Source organism: Corvus brachyrhynchos, unplaced genomic scaffold (genome assembly GCF_000691975.1).
Source record: "Corvus brachyrhynchos isolate BGI_N302 unplaced genomic scaffold, ASM69197v1 scaffold55, whole genome shotgun sequence".
NCBI lineage: Eukaryota > Metazoa > Chordata > Aves > Passeriformes > Corvidae > Corvus > Corvus brachyrhynchos.
The window spans coordinates 231,185-254,070 of record NW_008238314.1 but is presented as its reverse complement, the minus strand read 5'-3'; the positions used below and the strand labels follow the sequence as shown (position 1 = coordinate 254,070).

Here is a 22,886-nt window from a genome sequence, read left to right as displayed (position 1 = left end):
ATTCTTTGTCCTCAGGTATTTGCCTCTCCAGACTGGCAGACATGGGAATGCTGGGAAGACATTGTGATTAATTGTTTATGGGGGAAATAAATTCCTGACATTTTTCATGGGTTATCTGCACTGTTGGTTAAAATACAGCATTTCCAAGGTTTTCATATGATTCCCCTTAGCCAGAATGCTGCTGGGAGGCAATGTAGAGCCTAAGCTGGTAAATAACTGGGACAAGAAAGTCACAAAAAATGGAAGAAGATGGATCTGCCAAGGCCTTCAAAGCCTTTAGTTTTCAAGGAAAAGTGTTATTGCTTAAATAAATTCTACAGACATTAACTGACATGGCTAAAATATTCTAGGATGTCTTCCTACTCAAACTTCTTGTTTGTTCCTTTTCAGAAGGAAGAAGTTGTTTAGTTAGATCTGAATTTAAAAGTAAGACCTCTGATACAGTGAAGTATTTATGTCTGATTTCAGTCATGGGGTTTGTGTCATTTCTTTTTTTTTTTTTTTTTCCAGAACTGCCAGTTCAAACAACTGTAGAAAGGAGGATCATATCACCTATTTTTCTTCCTATTTGTTTCTGAATCTGGAGCTCTGATGAAATTCTTGGTGCTAGAAAAGGTAACTCTGGTTTGTTCACCATCATCAGGTGAATAAATATCACATCCTTAGCACAGTGAAGAAAAAAGTCTTCAGGAATGAACACCAACATCAGTATTAACTAGAAACATCTCATTTTCTAATTATAACTCTACATATGGTTTTTTATAAGGTCTTAGGCAAACCCTCTGCCTCATCATCTCCCTCTGCAAGCTGTAGCTAAGTGCAAGAATTAATTATGTGACCCGTGGGTAGTGAAAAAGGCTTGATGAGCCAAAACCTTCCCACTCATTTCATACCTTCAGAAAAGTATTGTTCTGATTTGCACCACTTCCAGCACAAGGAGGATGGATGGTACTTGGAAGAATTGCATCAAGGCAAAATATTGTACTTGGCATTTAAATTCAAAGTTGATGGCAGTTTCAGGAATGCCTGACCCTGATAGTCAATGCCAAGGGCTACATTTTTTGTATTCTGTAATTCTCTTCAATAACTGCTCCAAGACTCATACAGAGAGAGCAGTGCACAGTCAGGGCTGTTACTAATTCTTTGATCAAAATCAGATGATTTGCCTTTCCAATTTTTTTAAAGTTCCAAAGCTGTTCTTGCTTTGGTTTTTGCTGTAAGAGTTTTGATGCAAAGCACCACTTACATGTTTGCCCCAGCTCCTGAGGCTTGGACATGTGTGAACAATAACAATCAAGATGCAGTAAATTTTCTGAGGATTAATGCCTGGCTGGGAGGAGATGAAGGTCAGCAGCACAGCCAAGGATCATTAACCCAAGCTGGTCACTAATCTCAAGAAATTACTTCATGCCAAGGTCAGTATTGTTATTTTAAGCTGGCAATGAAAAAGCATGGCTATATGAATTTTTATTTGATAGGTTTCATGGTAATATCTAGCATATTTTAGAAAAAATTAATTTGACTTGGGAGAATTACATTTACTAATTACACCAGCCCAGCTCCCAGTGATTGATTATTTTTGCTTTCTTTAACACGTGTACTGTCATGTTTTTCTTCCATGTGCGATTGCCGTGAACCTATTAAAGAGTGACCTTATTTGTGTATCTATTTACAAGTTTCTGTTCCCTTCCCAAATTTTCACTCCTAGAGCTTACTTACATCTCTCTCTAAATATTTGACTGAACATCTACTCAGGGTATTACATTTCAAAGCTATGTTTCCAAAGGCTGTTGTTTGCAAAGTGAGGATATCATAGATTTACTCCCTTCAGAAGCAGTACTCCACCTTAGTACTCCCTTTTCCCTTTCCTGAATTAGGTCCCCAAAAGCCCCCAAGATGCTGGCAGCCCTTGTGTTTAGGCACCAAAGGTGCCAAGGAGCTCAAATATCGCCCCGATCTTCTGGCATATTCCAAAGTACCACTGATACAGGTGACAGCTGATGAAAACCTTTGCAGACTCACCAAAAAAGGAAAAAATGCAATTAATCTTACACAAAACAAGAACTGTTTAGATCTTTCTAAAGCAAAGAGCATTTTTATTGTTTTCTTTGTTTGTTCTATGTTTCTTCTTGCTAGGAAATTTGTCCCTGTGAGTTGCTCCTCAACTTCTCAGCCTTTGCAATTCAAATCCCTCTTTGCTTCCAGATGGGGACTTGCTGCTGAAAGGGACAAAAATATTTGAGTTCAGCCCTCCAAGTTGACATGCAGCAGATGCAAATCTCCAGGGCTTTGTCTCAACTCACCATCACATCACAAAATATTTTCCAACATTTCTTGCAAACTTGAACCCCACACTAAGAGACCAAAGTGAGGGAATAGGAGTGACAAGGATCCATCACAGCAATTTTCCTGGATCCAGCTGAGGTCAACCTGCAGTGCTTTGGAGCATGGCTCACCAACCAGGCACCTTGAAGGTTTCAATTCTAAATCACCTCATTCATTCTTACTGACATATGTTATGTCTCTACTTGTAACATATTTTTAGTATTTCCTTTAAAATATATTAACAGGTGTGAGTGTGAAAACCGCACAACTTAAGGAGCTTGTTGTTGCTGGACAAAGACTCAGTTTGGGTGTAGTCCAATGAAAATGTTACAAGCCAAAAATAAATAAGCTTCACAAATCTCACATTCTGATTGTAGATCAGCCTAACTCAGCCAGGAATATGCTAATCTTCAGGTTCCTTCCCACAATATATTCAGTTTCTTCTTTCAGTTGCGCTTTTCTGTGCCTTCTTCTATTACTTTTCCTTAAAAAAAGCTAAGAAAAGTAATTCGAGTCTTGATATAAAGTTATGGACAGCCATAGAAAACACGGCCTCTCATCCACAGTCCCTTGCACTCAGATTATATTGGTGGCAGTTTGCTTCTGTCTTGTACTGCCATAAAATCCCTCATTATGGGCCAGATTTTGCTGTTCTGTTTTTGACTGAACAATGTATGATTTCAGAATGTCATTATGAAGAACATTTCAAGGGTTGTTTTGAAGCAAAAACCCTTTAAAATATCTCTTTATTAGGTTTTCATACTAAAATACAGACAGGGAAATACAGACAGGGAAAACCTTTTTTGTCTTTAATTTTATGAGTTCCCAAGAATTCACTCAGAGTTTCAATTTCTTCCTTTCATACAATGTAATTTTCAACATTCACTATTTTAAAAGCTTCAATCACTTTTTATTCTTACTCTTCCCTTGTCTCCCATCCTAATCTATTCTCCAGAAAGTCAGAGTCTTTTCCTGGCTTCAACAGCTTTCCATCACCTATTTATGAGCTTCTTTACAAAACCAGGACACAAAAAATATGATATATATATATATATTAAAAAAAAAATATATATATATATATATACATCATTGGGTAACAGATATTACATAAAATAGGATTTTTAATTATAGCCATTACAGATATCTGTATGCTTATATACTTCAAAATCAATATATATAATAGTAGAATAATACTTCCAGTTTTATTTCCTCTCCTGCTAACCTGACTGTGGCATTGCTGCTTCTCTGTACAGGCCTGGATAGAACTTAATTTCTTGTGAGTTCCTGGGGAAATCACACATCTTTCCTGCCCACTGAAGGAGGAAATGTTGGTAACCAGTTACAAAAGAAAGCTCCACTACGACCCTGCTGCTTCAGGTGCTGTGGTTTAAAATGCATATGAAAACCAAAGGACTTGGTCATCGGTGACCTAAAAACCCCAATTCCATTTTTGCCATTAGCAGCAAGTTTTTCCCAGGCTTCTGGCCTAAATCCAGTTAAAACAACTATATATGACTACTTACTAAACATTCCTTTCTGCTCAGTTGATTATGGCATTATTCACTTTCTCTTCTGAAGTGCTGAAATACTTTTGTGCACTATTAAAAATTCCCTGCCTTCCCCCTGAGGCAGCTGCATTTCAGCATTGGAGTGATGTAATAATTCCTTCAAGAGCTGGCAGTTGGTTTTTAAAGCTTAACATGCACTCTGGGATCTTCTCAGGAAGGGCTGTAAACAAGTGTCCAGCACTCCTGCTCTCGAATATGTCATCCCTGGACCTCTCCTGAGCAGGTCGAATAATCCCACAGCCATGCCATGAGGTATTGCAGCAATGATGTAAGGGCAAGGATTTTCATCAGTCAGGAGGGAAGCAAGGAAGTGAAAAGAGATTGGAGCTATTCACCTGAGCAAAAAATCAGTGTGTAAAACCCAGCACTGATTCACCTGACAGTATCTGTGGAGAATGGGGAGTTTTATTGGAATATAAACTCCATGTTTTGGCTTTTGGTATGTTAGGGAACTCAGAAGGGTAGAAAGGGTAATTGGGAAATGTGACACTTGAAAAAAGTAGTTAATTATCCAAAGACTAGAAATTAGTAACATCCAAGTGGTTTTAACATCAACAGCAGCAAGAGCTCTTCACTTAATAGCCAGGAAAGCAGTAAAAAGATGATTTTTTTTTGGCCTTAGTTTAATGATGAGCCATTATTCAAGTATGCCAAGGTCAGAAGGGGATGAAAATATTTGATTGAGGTAAGAGATGGAAGCAAGGGAATGAATGAGAGCAGGAATAGGCTTCAAAGCTTATTGGTTAAATAACCATCTCAAGCATGATATTGTGTCGAAAAGAAATAGGGTAAAAGACTGATCACTAAAAAAGCTAAGTCTTAGAAGCTATAACATATAATATAAAATAAGAATTATTAAAATTTGAAGTGTTCAAGGCGAGGTTGGACAGGGCTTGGAGTAAGCTGGGTTAGTGGAAGGTGACCCATTTTACAATTCTACATTTCTATTGAAGATATTAAATACTAGAGCAAAAAGGTCTGGACATGTGTTCAAGAGGAGAAGAAAGAAAGGAGCAGGACCTCTGTACCACTGACCTGGGACAACAATTAACAGCTGAGTGATGATTTTGGCCGTGTGGCAGAGGCAGGACAGCTGGCTACATTACTGCAGTGTCTGTCTCCATTTTTAAACACCAAAAATTAATCTACTTAGACTCCCATGCAGCTGGAGATGTCATGTTATATGGAAAAGTATGAACTAAGCTGGAATTGGCAGCAGGAGCATGAAGTGAACAGAAAACTTAATTATAAGTTAGTCATACACCATACTGAAAAGGAATAGTGACAAGTTCAAAGTTAATGCTGGTGATTCCCTGAAATATCACTCCTGGGGCTGATTTTGCTTAGTGTTTTTATGAGGATCCTTGGCATCCCTGTGATGACAACAAGAAATCAGGAGACATCAATTTAAAACGAAATGATCAGAATGTGAGCAATAGGCATGCAAAAAGGGAACTCTTAGAACCAATAAAATGCTACAGAATTCTCACTTTGCGGTCAGTAATTTGGAAATTATTGAGGAAAACTTAGGAAAACCATCTGATCACAAAAAGGCGAAAAACATTTCTGCAAAGCAAGTGCAGCCGTGATCCTGGGATGTACCATGAAAGTTCCAAAAGAGATAATGAGGCTTGTCAATTCTCCAAAGCATCAGTAAGGCATTATCTGTAATATTTTGTACCAGTCACATTCAGGGTGAAGTCAGACTTGAACCTAAATGCAGAAAGTCTAGAAGTGTGTTAAGAGAAATGAAAATAATATCTTGTGACAGGAAGCTTTTAAGAGCATGTTTTATTTAGCCAAGCAGAACAAGGGCTGACGAGGGCAAAACTTCTCTTTGCCTACAAATCCACCAAGAAAATCTGTGAAAAGAATTGCTTAAGTTTACATACTTGCCAGAAGAGTGAGTATAAAACCTATCCCCTCTGTATTTAGGCCACGAACTACAGGGTTTCTAATTATTAGAGCACCAAAGTGTTATCTTCTAATTAGAAATAATGACGGCAAGAAAATTATCTACTTTTAGGAAGATACTCGCTCAGTTGAAGAAAGAATTTATGAGGTTTCTTGCAGCCTTCTCTTAGCAGTTCTGTCTTTGCAGTTATCCTGGTGGCTCCAGTTCCTCAAATGCAGCAAAACAGGAGAATTCACAGGTCCTGCACAGGCCTAGGTCTCTTCCAGGAAATGCATCTGTGAAATGTTTGAGAATTTTACAGAGGAAGCCTGTGAGGGCTGACAGGAAATCATGGGTTAAGGATTCTGTATGAGAGACATGGCACTGAATTCCAAATGGGATGAAGCCATACAGCATAGTGTAAACAAATGGTTATGATTCCTGTCAAGACCAATTTTTCATCTCCATAAAGCCCAGTTTAATAACATGGCACAGGCACCGCTGAAAAATGGGAATATCAGCTTTCCAACAATTTCCCAAAATTGAAATAGAATCTGTTTTGGCAAAAACATTACAGTTGTCTACCAAGAAAAACATTTTAGGTAGGTCGTTATATAAGCAGTAAAAATAAATGTTTTATAAAATTCACCCACAAGGACTTAGAAGTATTAAAAAAACCCCCCCAATAATAATTAACCAGATTTCATGAAGTATGAAACAGCCAAAAATAATAACAAGTACAGCTGAAGAAGGTGAAGTCATTTCTCCTACTGCACTCCAAAGCTTGACCACCTGGAGAGATTAAAAAAATATATCTGAAGAATTAATTTTCCTAATATGGGCACAATGCAAAATTCTGTCTTCTAACATGACTTCATTTGGCCAAAGGAATGGAATTTTATGCAAGCTTAATATGTTTTACAAGTACTTGTTTCTCTGGCACAGCAGCAAATCTGTGGGAAGGCAGATGAAATGGAGCATCTACTATGTTTCCTTTGGAGCTAAAAAAACCTGGTATTGTGTCCTGAAGAGAAAGTAACATTTTAAATTAAAAGGTAATATTAGTACAAGATCAGGTCCATGAATTAATTTACTCTGGAAACTGACATTTTCTGAACTTCTGAGTTTCTAGAATTGCTTTTTTTAGATAGTGGAGCCTATTTTAAGATAAAGCTTGGTAGTTTCATTTCCATGACAGGACAAAAACAATCCTTGAGTTAAAACCTCATCTTTAGATCTGTGAATAATAATCTCTGAATATCTGATTGCACTGACTTGGTTAACATCACCTTTTTCCTTCATTGACCTAGACAGTCACCTCATTCAAAATTTGAGTCTTCAGTGCATTAATAACCCAACACAGATATTTAATGGGGATATTTCATGGGAATTAGAATCTGCTCAGTTCTTTCTTCTGCTTTTGATCAGAATTTTTTGGGGTTTTGTTGTGTAGAGAAAATTATTAATCTCATCTGTGCCCTGAAATTTTTCCTCAATTCTTAATTTTGCAGAGCCTCATTTTTGTTAGAGCACTGCCTCCAGCTCTGGAGTCCCAGCCCAGGAAGGACCTGGAGCTGTTGGAGAGTCCAGAGCAGACACCAGGATGATCAGAGGGCTGGAGCAGCTCCGCTGGGAGGAAAGGCTGGGAGAGTTGGGATTATTCAGCCTGGAAAAGGCTTCGGGATGATCTAATTGCAGCCTTCCAGTACCTGAAGGAGCCTGCAAGAAGGATGGAGACAGTTTACAAGGGCCTGGAGTGACAGGACAAGGAATGGCTTCAAATGGACAGAGAGCACGTTTAGAGTGAATATTAGGAAGAAATTCTTTACGGAGTGAGGGTGGGCAGGCCCTGGCACAGGCTGCCCGGAGAAGCTGTGGCTGCCCCTGAATCCCTGGAAGCGTCCAGGGCCAGGGTGGACATTGGGACTTGGAGCAACCTGGGCTAGAGGAAGGTGTCCCTGCCCATGGCAGGGTGCAATAGGATGACCTTTAAGGTCCCTTCCACCCCAAAGCATTCCGGGGTTATGTGACTCTGAAGTTCACAGGGTCGGTATATAAAGATGCTGTCGAGTGTTGCTGGCTAAGAATCACAGAAATATAGTCTTTTTATGACAAGAAAATAGAGCTTTTTTGCTTAAGGGTTTCCCCCGTGCGTTTCAGAAGCTTCCTCAGCACCTCCTTCCCTTGGGTTTGTGCTGACTCCCTGTGGCCGTTCTCGTGATGGAAACCCCATTCGTGCAGCCGACGCCGACAGGAGGAGCAGGAGCAGCAGCGCCCTCCCTGTCCGCCCTCAGGGGCCCCCGCGGGGGGACCGCTGTGCACGCTGACACACCGAGGGTGTTTAACACACGGTCAGTGTGATCAGACGCCACCACACCTGCCGGAATTTTAGGGCTAGCACATCTGAGCGCCACCCAGCAACGCTGAGGAGGGGCGGGCACATCGCGCCCTGTTCCTCCCCTTGTCCCTCCCCTTCCCCCGGATGCGGGCCCGGGCGGGCCGGGATGGCGCTGCCCACCCCGCGGTACGGGCACCTGGGCCCGCGGGGGCCCTTTCGGGACGTGTACGAGCCGGCCGAGGACACCTTCCTGCTGCTCGATGCGCTGGAGCGGGACGCGGGCAGCCTGCGGGAGGCTCGGTACGGCAGGGCAGGCAGGGGAGCCGGGGAGGGGTGAGCTGAGGGGGGATTGCTGTCACAGGGGCGTCAGAGCCATTAGAGAGCGTCCAGAGGGGCTGCGGAGATGGGGAAGGGCTGCAGGGAAAGCCGTGCGAGGAGGGGCTGAGGGCGCTTGGCTTCTTGAGCCTGGAGAAGAGGGAACCTCATCGCTGTCTGCAGCTTCGTCATGAGAGGCAGCGGAGGGGCCAGCACTGATCCTGCTCTCTGTGACCTGAGGGAACGGCCTGAAGCTGTGTCAGGATGGGTTAGGGTGGATATCAGGAAAAGGCTCTTCTCCCAGAGGCTGGTGGGGCACTGGAAAAGGATCCCCAGGGAATGGTCGCAGCACCAGCCTGACAGAGCTCAAGAAGTGTTTGGACAGCGCTGCCAGGGATGCACGGGGTGGGATTGTTGGGGTGTCTGTGCAGGGCCAGGGGTTGGACTGGATGATCCCTGTGCGTCTCTCCTAGCTCAGGATAGTCTATGATTCTTTACTTTAGCTTGTTTGGGACGACAGCGTGATCTGTAACACTGTTTTCACCAATTCTGTATCTGTTTCAGTGCTCTTGTATGTTACAAACAAAAGTCATCCAGAGTTTTCTCTCTTTAGAGTCGAGATCTGCCTTGAAATAGGATCTGGATCTGGTGTGGTTTCAACATTTCTGGCTTCTTCCATCCTTGGACCCAGTGCACTGTACATGTAAGTATAACAGCACCTAAACTGTTGCATGAAATAATAAAGGATGCTTAGCCCTCTCATATATATTTCTCATTTTCATATTTTAAAAACTATTCTTTTCTCAATTCTGTAGATACACAAATCAAAGCAAAGAGAGTCTGTTGAGCATTTCGGAGATTATGGTGCAGCCTGAATTATTTACTACGGGTTCTGTAACAAATAAGTAGTGCTGTGACTAGAAATCCATTTTCCCATTTCTCAGACAAATTGCTAAGCCTACACTTGTGTTTGCTCGGCGGAATCCTTGTGGGTCCCTTTTAACTCAGAGTATTCTGTGATTCTGTAAATTAGGTTGTGGTTCATAGGGTTAAACTTCCAGGTACAGTAGCCTACAGCTTACACTTTGTAATATTTCCCTTTTAGATGCACAGATATCAACCCCATGGCAGCTTACTGTACCCAGGAGACAGCTCTGCTTAACAATGTTCACCTGCAGCCTGTCATTACTGACTTGGTAAGAGAGATGTTTCAATAGTATCCCCTTCATAGTTTGTATAATTTTTTTATACCTACTGGAGATCATGGAGTCACACAATAGTTAGGGTTGGAAGGGACCTCTGGACATCACCCCCTGCCAAGGCAAAAAAACCCCAGCAAACTACTCAAGCTCTAAAATTCAAAATTAAGCTCTGAACATTTATTGAATTACTTTAAAAAAAAAATCTGTAGATATAGTTTGGAAAATCCTGGATAAGGAATTCTGTAGTGGCCTGACATTATAGCCCTTTGTCTAAAGTTATGCAGTTCTTCGTTCTCAGCCTTTTCTGATTTAATGAGAACTTACATATATTGTTACTTTTGATTTCTCACAACATTTGATATGGAGAAAAGATAATTTTCTCATCTCTTTAATCCCGAATATATATGTTTATAAAAGATTATATAGATAGGCAACAATAAATGGGATTTAAAATGGCTGACCAACTGCACTATGTAACTGCATTTTTACAAAATATTTGCATTCTTCATGTTTCCAAAAAGAAACCCCACACAAAAGAATCATCAACTTCACCTACAGGTCAAAGGATTATCTCCAAGGTTAAATGGGAAGGTTGATCTACTGCTGTTTAACCCACCATATGTGGTAACACCTTCTGAAGAGGTAGGAAAAATTTGAAATACATAGTAAAAATGGTATTGCTACTGTCACTTGTTGGGACAGTTTAATCATTCGGTATTATGACAATCTTTGCTTTCCTTCTTGCTAGGTGAAAAGCTGTGGAATAGAGGCATCCTGGGCTGGTGGCAAACAGGGCAGAGAAGTAATGGATAGAGTTTTCCCATTAGTACCAGACCTGCTTTCACCAGGAGGATTATTCTACTTGGTAACAATTAAAGAAAATAATCCAGGTGATCACTGCCCTAGGATATTGAAATGTGCCAAACCAGGTTTAACATGGTATAAATCAAAATGCTGATCACAGCTAGACCCAAAATGCAAGCTGTGATCAAAATAAATGTGATAAATGTGATCAACATTTATCAAAACTAAGAACTCCCCAAGCTAGTTTGGAAAATGAAAGTGTGTAGGTCCCCAGCAGCTCTGCAAGAGTTCAGTTCCAAGTCTGAATGGTGAGTTAATTAAGTCTGAACTAATTAATGAAGCCAGGCCAATTCTTTCTTATGGAAGAAAATGGTGGTGTTAACCTAAAAGGCTTAGTTGGAAATGTGATTTTCATTTTACAGGTGTAGAGAAAAGATTTGGATTTGTTTCTTCTGATCTAATGCTTAATGGCCACAAGTGATCATGTAATGTCAAGATTTTTGTTCACACCTGATTTATTAGGCAGCTTTTGTGAGACGATGCTACAAATGTCACTTTCTCCTACGGTTTAGCTTCATACAGAATTCTAGCAAAATACTGAACTTCAGTTTGTAAATTATGAGCTTTATTTGTTCTTGGTGGGAGATTATTTTGCATAAAAATTCCTGCCTGAAAGGGTAAGAGGACAGTTTATAAACTTTGCTTTACAGCTTGAGGGATTACCTTAGAACTGTCTTTTATAAGCAATTTCTACTCATTTATAAACAGTGCACTTTCCATTACAGATGAAATTCTGGAAACAATGAAGAAAGGTGGCTTGAAAGGCACACGAGTACTTTCCAGGCAAGCAGGACAAGAGATGCTGACTATCCTTAGATTTAGGAAGTCTTGATAACTTCTCTTCACCTTCCAGGTAGTAGGCATGAAGAAAATTGAACACAGAGTTGTCAGCTGGGAAACACTGAAGTGAATGCAATCTGCCCTCTGTTAACGGCAGAAACCTATTCATATAAGCAAAACATCAAGAAAGAAATGAACCCCAAAACTGAACTAGGGAACAAAATATCAATGGGTGTCATAATGATCTAATATCCTCTGACATAACCAATCCCACACACCAAACAGAGTCTCACTTTTACATGCCATGCACATGTATCACTTTTAATTTGTAGTCTTCAGTTGTCATTGGTCAGAATCATGGTCATTTTACACCATCAACATTCACAACAAACTGCAAGTTTGCAAGCAGCAATATTAAGATATCCTTCTGTTGGCCTAAAAAGTTCTTTCCTCTCCCAGGATCAGCATTCTCAGCACAGATCACTTTGGCCATGGTTAAGAACCAGAGTCTTCCACCTCCCTCTGACCTTCAAAGAAGAAGAAAGAGCCTGGTTAAAATACACAGATGGTCAGAGTTCACCACAAAAGCATTTGGTGGAAGTTTGGATCAATGCACAGATGGAAATACAGTGGCACTTGTTACAATGCAAAATGTGAAGACAGAGTTAAGAGCTGTTTCATTTGTTCTCACATACCTGTTTGATACTTTGCTGCTGTACTATTCAGGGTACTGAACTTCTCATCTCTCCCAACATACAAAGATATTCCAGCAGCAGGTAAGGAGGATTCTCCAGTTCTTCCTTGTAATGAGCACAACAGTTCTGCAACTCATTAAACACCTTCCCCGAACTTCAGAGAAGGCTCCTCAAGGAATGATGGAAAATTTTATTTTAGTAATTGTACATATGTATATCACCACTGGGATTTTTTTGAGGAATGTAATTTTGCAAATAGAATTGAATTTTATTCCTTTTCACTTCTTTTCCCCCCATTTTAAAGAAGCAGTAATGTAGTTTTTCTGGTGTACACCTGTGGGTTTTCTGGGGCTCTCGTTGTTTTGTCTCTGGATAGCTCTGCAACATACAAAGCTTAAATAAGTTGGCTTCAACTCCCAGCTTACTTTTGACCAAAATAAAACCCAAACAAGATTGGAAAAACTTAGGGATAAAATGGATGTACACTGAAAAAAATTATTTCCATCATGGTTCTGTAGAGACTGACTTGCAAGAGTTTTCTCTCCGATGCTCCTATAAACATCATTTTGGTATTTGTAGTAATTTGTATCATTTTAGCAGTGCTTTATCAGTGTTGACCAATTCATCAGTGGATGTATCTGAGATGTTCGAACAGCAGTTGAGTGCATCCATTGCAGCAGCTCTAAGCTTTTTTGTAGGATTTTCTTCCTTTCCATGGTAACACTTACGTCTCCTGGACGACAGCAGCCAAGAAGAACTTGAAACAAAATAATCTCATTAAACAAAAGAAAATAAAAATTATATTAGGAGTATACTGGGCAAATACAGTCCTCACATCAGTCCAAATTAGCAGACCCTCTTATTCAAAAACTGCTGCAGACCCTTTATAGGAAGAGCCTTTGGCCATGATGCAAAATGTATTTGGTCCTCAGGTGCTGGAGTTCTTATCTGCACAGTTACTGAGTATTTCTCTATTATTATCATTATCATCCTCTTCAATTAAATTAGGAAGCTCTGCTATGGTAATAAAGTAAGACATATTATCTCCAGGGTGCACTGAGCACTGCTTTGGTTTCTGTTCTCCACATGTAATGTTTAATAGCTATAGACAGGTTTAATTATGAGGCCACATCTTATTGTAAACTTGATAATTGCTCTGAGCCAGCATTACCAGAAGAATGTTCAGGAATATCCTTTTTATCAGCATGACTGGAGAGACCTTTATTCTCTAGGAATTGGAAAGAGAAGATGGTCCTGGGGGTTTAAAAAACATCTTTTTTCCTTCTCTGACTCCTGGGTCCCCTCAGTGCAATGAACAAAGCTGCAGATTTTTTTTGATTTTTGAAAGATGCTCCTGCAAGTGAGGCTTTGATTTTACAAGAAGCAATATAGCAGAGAGGAGAGATGCACAGCAGGATTTTAAACTTGTTCACTGCTTCTGTATGATTAATTCAACATTAATGAGCTAAGAAGCTGAAAAAATTCACTATTCACAAGCTGGTAGATGTCAAACACATCTGAATTGTCTCAATTTGCATTAATGCCTTAATTTATAGTAATCTGTACTATAAGGGATGATTGTTTCTGCTGCTTGTTCTCAGCATCTTCATAAGGACAAGTAATTTGGATTTTGTGTGTTGCGTTTTCAGCATGTCCTTAAGACTTTTTCCCCCTAAATATTTTTAAGACATTGAAGCACTTAGCTGAACCTTCCCCAAAACCTCTGCCCATGCAAAGTTTCTTCATAAAGTTAGAACCAAACTGAAGTCAAACAGGAATTTTGTTTATAGCAATTATCACTTCTGCTTAAAATGCAAATGCCTACCAAAGTCTAAATTACCAGGTTTTTTTTCCCAGAGTAATATTTTGGAGAAAACAAAAGAGAACAACTTTCTGAAATGTTATGTTTGGATTTCTTTTTTTCTATCAAAATTTTTGTGTTTGGATTGAGTGCATGATGATCAGGACAATGATACTGATGTTTGTGAGGAACTGAAAAAGCTGACAAAAATTCCAATCCAGCCTATAGGCAAAATATTTATGGAAGAAAACTCCTTGAGTGTAACTGCACACACAGCAGGGCTCCACTTGAGCCAAAACACTCCTACCACAAATTGCATTTTTGTGCAGTGAAGACACCTGATGGCTGCATCCACAGCCAGCTCAGAGAGAAAAATTGGTTATTCAGGGAAGTTATTCTCTTGTTGAGACTTAATTACCACCTTGAGCCATTCTATTTTTATTGTATCATTAAGATACAAATGAGATATTTTCGATCTCCAAATGGTAATTTAGATTTTTTAATTGTTTTTATCTCAGTCCATGGATTTGAGGCACTGCAAGAGTCTAGTTTTGCTTTAAAAGCATATTTCAAGGGATAGTAAATGGTAAATAAATATAAAATAAGTATTTGTCAAAGGAAGGAATGAGAATCCTAATCCTAAGTTAGGAAAGGGGATTGGCAGAAAAAGATGTCACCAGCTGGGCACTGATTTGCACTGCCTGTAGTAACTCAGTAACTTTGCTGAACCCTAACAGCCCCCAGGTATTGAAAAAGCCTTATTCAGTGCAATTGAATTTAAAGAACCAATTCAATTTAAACATAACAACTAGCACAGTTCTCTGTGTTGGATACTATTATTTTGGAGGAAGAGGCTCCAAAAATACAGGGTGAAATTCAGACCTGAGTATTGCCATAGGGAGAAACTATCTTCACTGGATGCAGTCCCCTTTCTCATGCCTGTTGCTACTTTACTGAATGCAAGTGAAAAGAAAAAATCCCAACCATAATCTATGCAATGTTCTTTCTGTCCCACCTCAGTTTTTCTTCTGACAAGACCAAAGTTCTATTTTGGGGCTTCATTTTTCCTGTTTGCAGGAAACCACAGAGTGAGACACAGCGTTCTGAGAGTGGGCTGCAGGAAGTCTGCTGAAAATTACCTTTTAATACTGCATGAAGGAGGTTTTAGTGCCTTAAAGGAGCAGCAGCGTTTCAGTGTCCCATCAGCTCCTTTTCTGTCACTGGTGATCACAGAGCTCTCAGGATTTGCTGCTGCACCAGCCAAGGTGGCCCCTGCAGCCCATTCCAGGCCTTACTCCTGTCATTCCTTGTTAAAAGAGGGATCAGCTCCTTCATTTCAATACAAGTCCTTTCCTCCTTCAGAACATGAGATTGTCTGCATCTCCCTGCTTTTCCCTCAGCAATTTCAGTTTCAGGAGATGAGCTGAGCCTTGCTGAACCAAAGCACACATCTTGAGCCAGGTTCTGAACTGTAGGCTGAGCTTGGGTGCTCTCACAAGGGGGGTCAGTTCATTCAATCCAGAGCTGGGTAAAGCTCCACTCGGGGGTTTGCTGTCTGTAAAACACTTCCCTAAGGGCAACCATGGGTATTGTAGCTGTTGGATTTATCTTGAGGTAATGACAGGCTTCAGAAAGAAGGGGAGGGAGGAAGCAATTTGAAACTAATTATAGAAGAATTAAGGTGAGAAGGTCTCAATTACTGCGGTGAAATCCAATGCTGAATTTGAGAGCTATTTTGTACACTGGAGGACAGATAAAAAACCACTTGAGGCAAACCAATATACATACCCCTCCTAAGAACCTCTAAAGCCCCTAATTACTCTTCTTCCAGCTCTGAACAGAACTACTGAACAGTATCTTCAGCTGAGCTGCAGTAGCTCCTGTGTCCCAACTCTCATCCTGCACTTTCTGCTTCTACCTGAGATGTGCTCCCTGCTGTTGGATATGAAAGAGGAGGCCTCCACCACCACATGAGCCACAAATTCCAAACCCCTTGTAAAAAAGTGGTGGGATGAGAAAAAAAAAAAGCAGAACTGCCACAGGCTGTCTGTTCTCCAGCCTATGCAAATAACAAATGTCAAACCTAATTATCAATATCACTGTGGCTTGAAAGTTATGTGTACTTGATCCTACTGCATCCTGGATATGGGTTGAACTGCCTTGATTCAGTTAAAAAAGTAAAATGTCACCATAAAAATGTAGCATAGCCGAATTACTTTAAATATTTGCTTCACCTGGTTCTGCATCAGCTTCCACACAAATCCTCACTGATGTATTGATTTTGCAAGTGTGCACATGCTGTTTCATACAGGAATTGTCCACACAAGAAAACTTTACAAAGGGTATGTTTATTCTGCTTTTCCACTTCACAACAAAAAGCACTTGATCTTAATGTGCTGTGACCTGGAAATGACTGAAAATGAGAAAGTAATGATTCATAAATTCATCAGTCAAGAGGTTGCCTGAATTTATCATTGATCCATTATGAGATGTCAAGACAAGTCAGAATTCAGGAAAATAAATGTGTAAACAATCAAACCCACACTTGATGATAATTTTTGATGGGTTGATGTTATTTGCTCAATTTTCATGAAGTCCCCAAGGGAGAGGGATCAAACTGTGACCTTTTTGGATTCTTCCACATTGCAGAAGCCCTTCCTGAAAAGATCTGAGGCCTTGGACAGTTGCAAGAACCTGTACCTACAAATCGTTTACTGAAGTGTCAAAATGCACAATGATCATTCCACCTGGCGTTCACTTGGAGCAGAAGGCATCCTTAGGGAATTTCTGTCACCATGAAGAAAATTCAGGAATTGACAGGAAACAGAAGATTTGTACAACCAGTCCTGAAACAGACTTCAGTGTCATTGCACAGATAAATCAACCAGCTGCTTCAATATTTGATACAACCTTAAGCTACAACAGCAGCTCCTTAATTTTTCCTGTCCCCATCCATTTCTTCTGTCTTATATTACACCACACTATGTGACCTACCACATGTTCTTGATGCACTTGATTGGTAAAATAAGAGATCATGCATAAATTCTATAAAAAAGGAATACCTTTATTTCTTTTAAAGAGACCGTTTTTTCATTACCAAGTGAAAACTTTACAATGTAAAGTATTTCTCTTCAGTATTGTTTTAATATAAAAACTTAAATCACTTACTCTGGTCTTACTGTTCCTACAGGAAGTCTTGTGGCACTGCAGGACCCAGATATCTTCAGCCTCACTCTAGTACCTAATCTTAAGTTCATGACTTGTTTTTTTTAAATAAAACCATTTCTGTGGCCACTCACCATCAACAAAACATCCCTACCACCAAAACAAAAATAAAGCATCTTCATTAGACCGAAAGAGACTAAACTCTAATAGCACTATTACAGTGAGAAGCTTTGTTAAAATAAAAATATTTTGAAAGTTAGACACGACTTTAAAATTGTACAAAGACAACAAGCACTCAAATTACACAAAGTAGCAGTGAGTACAATGTGAATGCAACAACAGTGAGCCTTGCCTCTCTTTACATGTAAATATAAATAGAGATTATCCTTGCCAAACTTCCAGCTTTTTTTTCCTTTTTCCTGAAAACCAGCTCATTATGCTGCAAAACCGAACAGGGAGCATCTCACTCTTCAGCTCAACAGAATTGCTCAGAGGGGCTCTGGCTCAAAACAGCCCTTCTATCATGAGAATATCCCATACTTTGCAGAACAAGTTTCTCTCTCTGTTGAAAAACAGATTTCCCTTTCATTATGCTGAATGCTGCACCTTCCCATGGGAGCTGCCAAATTACAGGCTTCAAAATGATTAAAAATTTTGAAGCTTGCTCATGTTTTTTCAAGAACATGCAAGCTGAAACTATCATGGTGTGTCCATGTAAGGAGTCAAACAACAAAGAATGCTCCTGTTTGTATTTTACTCTTTGCAAGTGTTGTTTCAAGGAAAACACTTGGCAGTAATTTGAGCTAATTTGGCTAAATTTAAGTATTGGTTAGAGAAGAAGATATCTCTTCTTTTAATTATTTTACTATTACATTTAGAGTTCAAATATATTCATAAAGCCACCTGGCAAAAAGTATCCCTTAGAGCTTGTCCCTACATATGGATGTAAAGTGAAAAGCAGACATCATCCTCCCTTTACTTCTGAGAGTTTTCTTCTTTATAGGAAATACATTCTTGCACAAGAAATTAAACCCCCACGGAGACTGTTCAAACAACTTCACCACAGCCTCTAAACTAGGATTTAGTTATTACTTAGCTTTATACATGAGAAAACTACTGCTGTAAATCTTCCCTGAGATCAACAGCAGTTAAAAGAAAGTTGTTTTATCCAACTGTAGCCATACTGGCAAAATGATGCTCTGAATGTTTGCAGGACTCTTGTTTCATGACAGAATGCAACCACTTACTCTTATTTTCTCTGAAAGATGATTTGGGTTATGTTCATGATTCTAAACTTACTTACTCATTATTCTTTCTAGATTACATGGAAGTGCTTTCTTTTTCATAGTTTTACTCCATTATTAATGTTTGTTGCAATGGGTCAAGATCTTGATTTCCAAAAAAGCTTGAAAAGTGTTGTGGCTTCATTTTTAAATGAAAACATCCTATTATTAAGACAGCAGTGTCCTGCAAACTGAGTTCATTACACTTGCCAACTTTTTAATGTAAAACTGTAAATCTGAAAGTAACCTGATTTTTTTTTTAATTATGCAAGAGCCTATTTAATGTTCCCATGAAGCATTTCAAAATGTCTGTCAGTTTGTCAGTCAAGGGAAGAACATACAGCATCAAATCCTGTATAAAATCATTATGCATGCAGCCTGGAAAATCCCATGTTAGCAAAAACTGAGTGAAGTAGCCCAAATTCCTACCTTTTAATCATCCCATTTCTCTAGCTGTTTTTGTTTTCTCAATATGCCATTGTTTTCCATTTGCTTCAATTCTAAGATAGCACTGCTAAGGTTTCAAAAAAGACTAAAACTTAAAGCACATTGTTTCACTGTAAGGAAACAGCAGCTGTGAGAAAATACTTTCAGTTCTTGTCAGGACAGAAAAGGCTATTGGCAGTTTACTTTTCACTTGGCTTCAGAAGATTTATTAAACAGTTCTAGCCCAAGGCAGTTAAGGATTTTAAGCTAAACCCAAGCTTGTGCAATAAAAAAATGATACTAGGAAGGCATATCTTGATCTCTAGGATTAGATTAAAAAATTGCTACTGTTTATTTCTGTCTGAAGTCCTAGACCAGCAGTGGGCTGAGCACCCCTGGACTGGTGCACATGGATAAGAAACCACCTGCTTCTTAGCTTTGTCCATTTATTCCAGCAGGTTTAATAGCAGGAGGCTGCAGGACATGGAACACAAGTGCATTTCTGCAGAGCTAATTGCACAAAAGCCCAGTTGTTACTAAGTACGTAAGTCTCTCTCAGCCCAGCAAAGGAGACTGCTCTAGATACAGCTGGGGAAATAGCTCCAAACCCAAAATAACCTGGTCATTTTGTCTCTTTTCAGCAATTCCTTGGTATTGCTGTAAATAAACTGCTGTGAAACTCTACTGGGGAAAGGAAGCTGGACAACTGGCTCCACCCTTGGGAGTTAAAGCATTCTTATGCCATGGTACCCATTGAGAAGGAGGATTCCTGTGCTCCCAGGAGATGCTTGGCACCTCTGAACCCAGAGCATCTCCAGGAGATCTAGAGCAGGCAGAGGTCAGTTGTATTCCAGCACTTTGCACAATACTCCCTCATTTCCTTCAAAACCTTCATAGAACACTTGCATGAGGTGAACTATTTGGCATCATAATTTGGAATAGCTCAGTAAGAGTTTACTAGGTTTTTGGAGAGGGTAACATTATTGAAATTCTTCAATTTCCCATTTTAATTTTTGCCAGTCCAATAGATGTGGCCATGGCACAGAGTAAGAAATACAGCCCATGTCTGTAATTCCAGTATAAGTTCAAAGTGTATGTGCCTTCCTACTTGTGCTTACAAGTACTGAAAAGCCTTTGCAGTAACTGCTTTAAAAACTGTTTTAATCCCTTTACCTCCCTTGACTGAAAGGCTGATGACAAGGCCAGAGGTGCAAAGGACCTTCAGGGAGAGATGGAGCAGCCTCTTCTCCTGTGCACAATGAAAATCCTTCCCATCTCCTCAATTTAGTGCCTCTGTCATCCCCAATTTAGATTTAGCTTAGTCCTGTTAGTAGGAAAAAGGCATTAATCCTCTCTGCTAAGGACTTGGTCCAGCATAAGTTTCCCTTGACAGCAACTGCACTGCAAACCACACTCAAGTTACTGGTTTGTCTACTCAGCTTTCAAATATTGGCACTGAAATGGAAGGAGGCATGTGAAATCAAGACAAGGGAACAATGATTTTAGAAAAGCAGACATGGCAAACCTGCAGAACTCCCAGCCTTATGAGAATAGTGGAGTTCAGAGGTCAGTACAAGAGACTGGCTGGTTAAGCTGGATAATGAATACATCCACAGTTGCACCAAAGAGCGTCAGAGAGTGTTCTAGAAGAAAAATGTTTCCTGTTTCAAAACGTAAACCAAGCTTGAATAGAAAGTTGCAATAGTCCTCCCCCAACAGAGCAGTGATACTTTAACTAACCATCCTAGAGCTTCTTGCATTTCACAGGTGCAGCACCTCTTCTTGGTCACTCAGGGACAGGATACCGGACAAAGCAATCCACTGCCATGATTAGCAATCCCTACCACACCATCTTCTTGGATGCACTGTGAAGTGGGGTCCTCCATTCAAGTGCCTTTTTCTCAGCCTCAGTTACAGCTGGATTGAACAGAGATCAGGTGTATGCCAGGGATGCTCCCTACATTCCTCACGAGCTCTACATCAATGTAGCTCTGAAGTCCACAGCAGGGTTAGCAACAATCTGTGGCACACCACTAAGTTCAGGAGCAGATTGTCATTTCTACAAGAATACAAAATAGCTTGTAAAATCAATATGTAACACTGTATATATGCATGAATATAAAAATAAACCACACCATCAATATGTAAAACTTCACGACAAGGATGAAAACAGTTCTCTTCTCAACGGTCTTCAGTGTTGATGAGCTGGTTCTCATTGTCATAGCCATCAGGCAGATATGCTTTCCTCAGCTGCTCCGACTTGGGTATGGAGCTGCCGTTCTTAACGTAGCGGGACAGGAAGGCTCGCACAGAGGGGTGATCAGCCTTCTCCAGGGGGATATTGGCTTCCAGGCACATTTTCACAAAGTCCTGGATCACGCTGCTTTTCTCTGTCTGGGCAGTGCTGTTGCACTGGAGGGAGGCAGTCAGAGTCCTTTGCTTCTTCCTGACGTTCTGCTCCTCAAACTCCGCCTTCCTCTTGGTGTGTGTTTTGGACTTGAGGTGGTCGTTGATGGCGGATTTGCGGACGTGGTTCAGCACCACGTTGCAGGAGGTGCAGAAGAGCTTCCCCCCGTCCTCGTGCAGCTCGCTGCCGAACTCCGTCACGCGGTCCTGGGGCGTCACATACAGAGCAGTCTTGGAGCGGTTCCGCGACGGAGCCGACTTCACCCCAAAGCGCTCCATCGCTGCCTCCGAGCAGGCAAAGCTGGGAAACAAAGCAATGGTTACATTCAATATCCAGCCTAGCGCCTACTGACACCTAAAATATAATTAAGACACATTCGTGGCACTATTATTGAAAGGCTCTTAATTTAGAATTCCAGAGAAATTGGGAAGAGGAATTTCCTTGTGGGTCAGAGTAAAACACTTGTAAGTTTCTCAACAGAACCCTCAAAATTCAATCTGTTCATCACTTAAAGTCAAACAAAAAGGGTTTTTGCTTTTCTTGAAGACTTCTATGTTGTGTTGAGTCAGTATTTTTCGTTTCCATCTTGAAAATGTGTATTTTGTCCATAGCAAGCAAGAAAACCATTACTGTCACTTATAAAAGCCAGTAACCCCCAACATAAAAAAAAAAACCCAAACCAAAACCAAACCAAAGCTTTGCCAGCACTTGTTTGGAAACAGCCCTGGTTTTTAAACCACAACTATTAGATTGAACCTAAACTTGGAGCTTAGAGCAAATAATTTTGTCACTGCAATTACTGCTGGAAGAGCCTAATGGGAACATAAAATTGCATATACTGCAATGTAAAACAAGAAACTGTATTTTCAAAGAGGACCACAACCATGAGAGCTGGACACTTTTTAACATCACTCTTAACTAGACCATGTCACCAAAGCAAGGAATAACCCAGTCAAGTGCACTGAAATCAAACAGGACCTGCGTCCTTTTGTTGATGAGGTATGGGGTAGCTACTGCAAATCTCAGCTAAGGTAATTTATCTCCTTTTTAAAGGAAAGTTGAAGTGAAGTAATAGCTCTGTTCAGGTTTGAGGTTTTCTGAGCAAAATGAATGGTCATCACAATAACTACCCATTTCCTTAAAAAAAAAACCCAAAAGGCAACAAATGTTTCTTCTAAGTATCCAGATATACTCCGGATACACTTCACTGTACTTGTTTTCTTTTGTTACTCAGTTTGCTGTTGCAACATCTTAAAAAAAAAAAAAAAGATTAAATAGTTTCTGCTGTCCAGAATGTCTTTTGCCTGCCCTGGAACTAAAGGAATAGAGAATTCTGTTTTCAACATTGTCTTTTTTTCTTAAGCCATTGCTACATGAGGAGATTACAGTCTTCTGCAAAAGAAGGAAACAAAGATCCTGGTATTAGCTACCTTCCTAGTGATATTTTTTCGCTCTCACTGCTACTTTTCAGAACTGTAAGTCTTTGACTGATGCAAGTTAAACAATCTTTATCCAGCATCAATGTAACTTTCTGCATTCTTTTTGTTGCTTTATACATGAGTTTCCTAAGCAACCATTTCCTGAAATCAAGCAGAAAACCAGTCTTAACCCAACACAAACTTGTTGCTTCGGCTCCTGAAAGGCCAAAAACACCCCCACCCCACCAAACTAGCTGTTTGCAGTTCTACTGCAGCAAAATTCCTGGGGATTCTGAGAACAGCACAACACAAGATTTCTGGTAGGCCTTTTTTTGGGGTGTCAAGTTTTGGCGTGGGTTGCTCGCTGAGGGCTGCTGCCTGCCCCACCTCAGGGTGCCCGGCGCA

The 22,886-nt window shown here is 40.2% G+C and overlaps 2 protein-coding genes and 1 long non-coding RNA gene across 13 annotated transcripts; 2 read left to right on the top strand and 1 right to left on the bottom strand.

The window, feature by feature from the left end:
- Positions 1 to 846: 846 nt before the first annotated feature.
- Positions 847 to 7,438, top strand: LOC108446626. The gene is made up of 3 exons (XR_001861891.1): positions 847 to 1,415; positions 3,579 to 3,702; positions 7,299 to 7,438. It is a non-coding gene; the product is annotated as an uncharacterized LOC108446626 (long non-coding RNA).
- An 810-nt stretch (positions 7,439 to 8,248) lies between these two features.
- On the top strand, positions 8,249 to 16,945 carry N6AMT1 (N-6 adenine-specific DNA methyltransferase 1 (putative)). Of its 11 annotated transcripts, none has more exons than XR_001861890.1 (8): positions 8,249 to 8,425; positions 9,054 to 9,143; positions 9,546 to 9,636; positions 10,201 to 10,284; positions 10,391 to 10,507; positions 11,232 to 11,289; positions 11,746 to 12,062; positions 15,614 to 16,849. XR_001861890.1 is itself a non-coding variant. In XM_017733714.1 (7 exons), the coding sequence occupies exons 1-6, from the start codon at positions 8,292 to 8,294 to the stop codon at positions 11,336 to 11,338; spliced, it is 648 nt and encodes a 215-aa protein (XP_017589203.1). In that variant the 5' UTR covers positions 8,249 to 8,291; the 3' UTR covers positions 11,339 to 11,359; positions 16,432 to 16,945. The 11 variants fall into 11 exon arrangements, 2 of the variants coding, with proteins under 2 accessions (XP_017589203.1, XP_008631468.1); XR_001861889.1 differs by having other exon boundaries at positions 11,232 to 11,359; XR_001861885.1 differs by having other exon boundaries at positions 10,391 to 10,532.
- On the bottom strand, positions 16,829 to 22,857 carry CGGBP1 (CGG triplet repeat binding protein 1). The gene has a single exon (XM_017733716.1). The coding sequence runs from the start codon at positions 21,339 to 21,341 to the stop codon at positions 20,838 to 20,840; it is 504 nt and encodes a 167-aa protein (XP_017589205.1). The 5' UTR covers positions 21,342 to 22,857; the 3' UTR covers positions 16,829 to 20,837.
- Between the last annotated feature and the right edge of the window lie 29 nt (positions 22,858 to 22,886).

Excerpts from the sequence above, each read along its gene's own strand:
- N6AMT1 (XM_017733714.1), top strand. The coding sequence starts at position 8,292 with ATGGCGCTGCCCACCCCGCGGTACGGGCACCTGGGCCCGCGGGGGCCC. Across the intron at positions 9,637-10,200 it reads AGCCTGTCATTACTGACTTG|GTCAAAGGATTATCTCCAAG; the intron begins GTAAGAGAGATG and ends CTTCACCTACAG. Across the intron at positions 10,285-10,390 it reads TGGTAACACCTTCTGAAGAG|GTGAAAAGCTGTGGAATAGA; the intron begins GTAGGAAAAATT and ends CCTTCTTGCTAG.
- CGGBP1 (XM_017733716.1), bottom strand. The coding sequence starts at position 21,341 with ATGGAGCGCTTTGGGGTGAAGTCGGCTCCGTCGCGGAACCGCTCCAAG.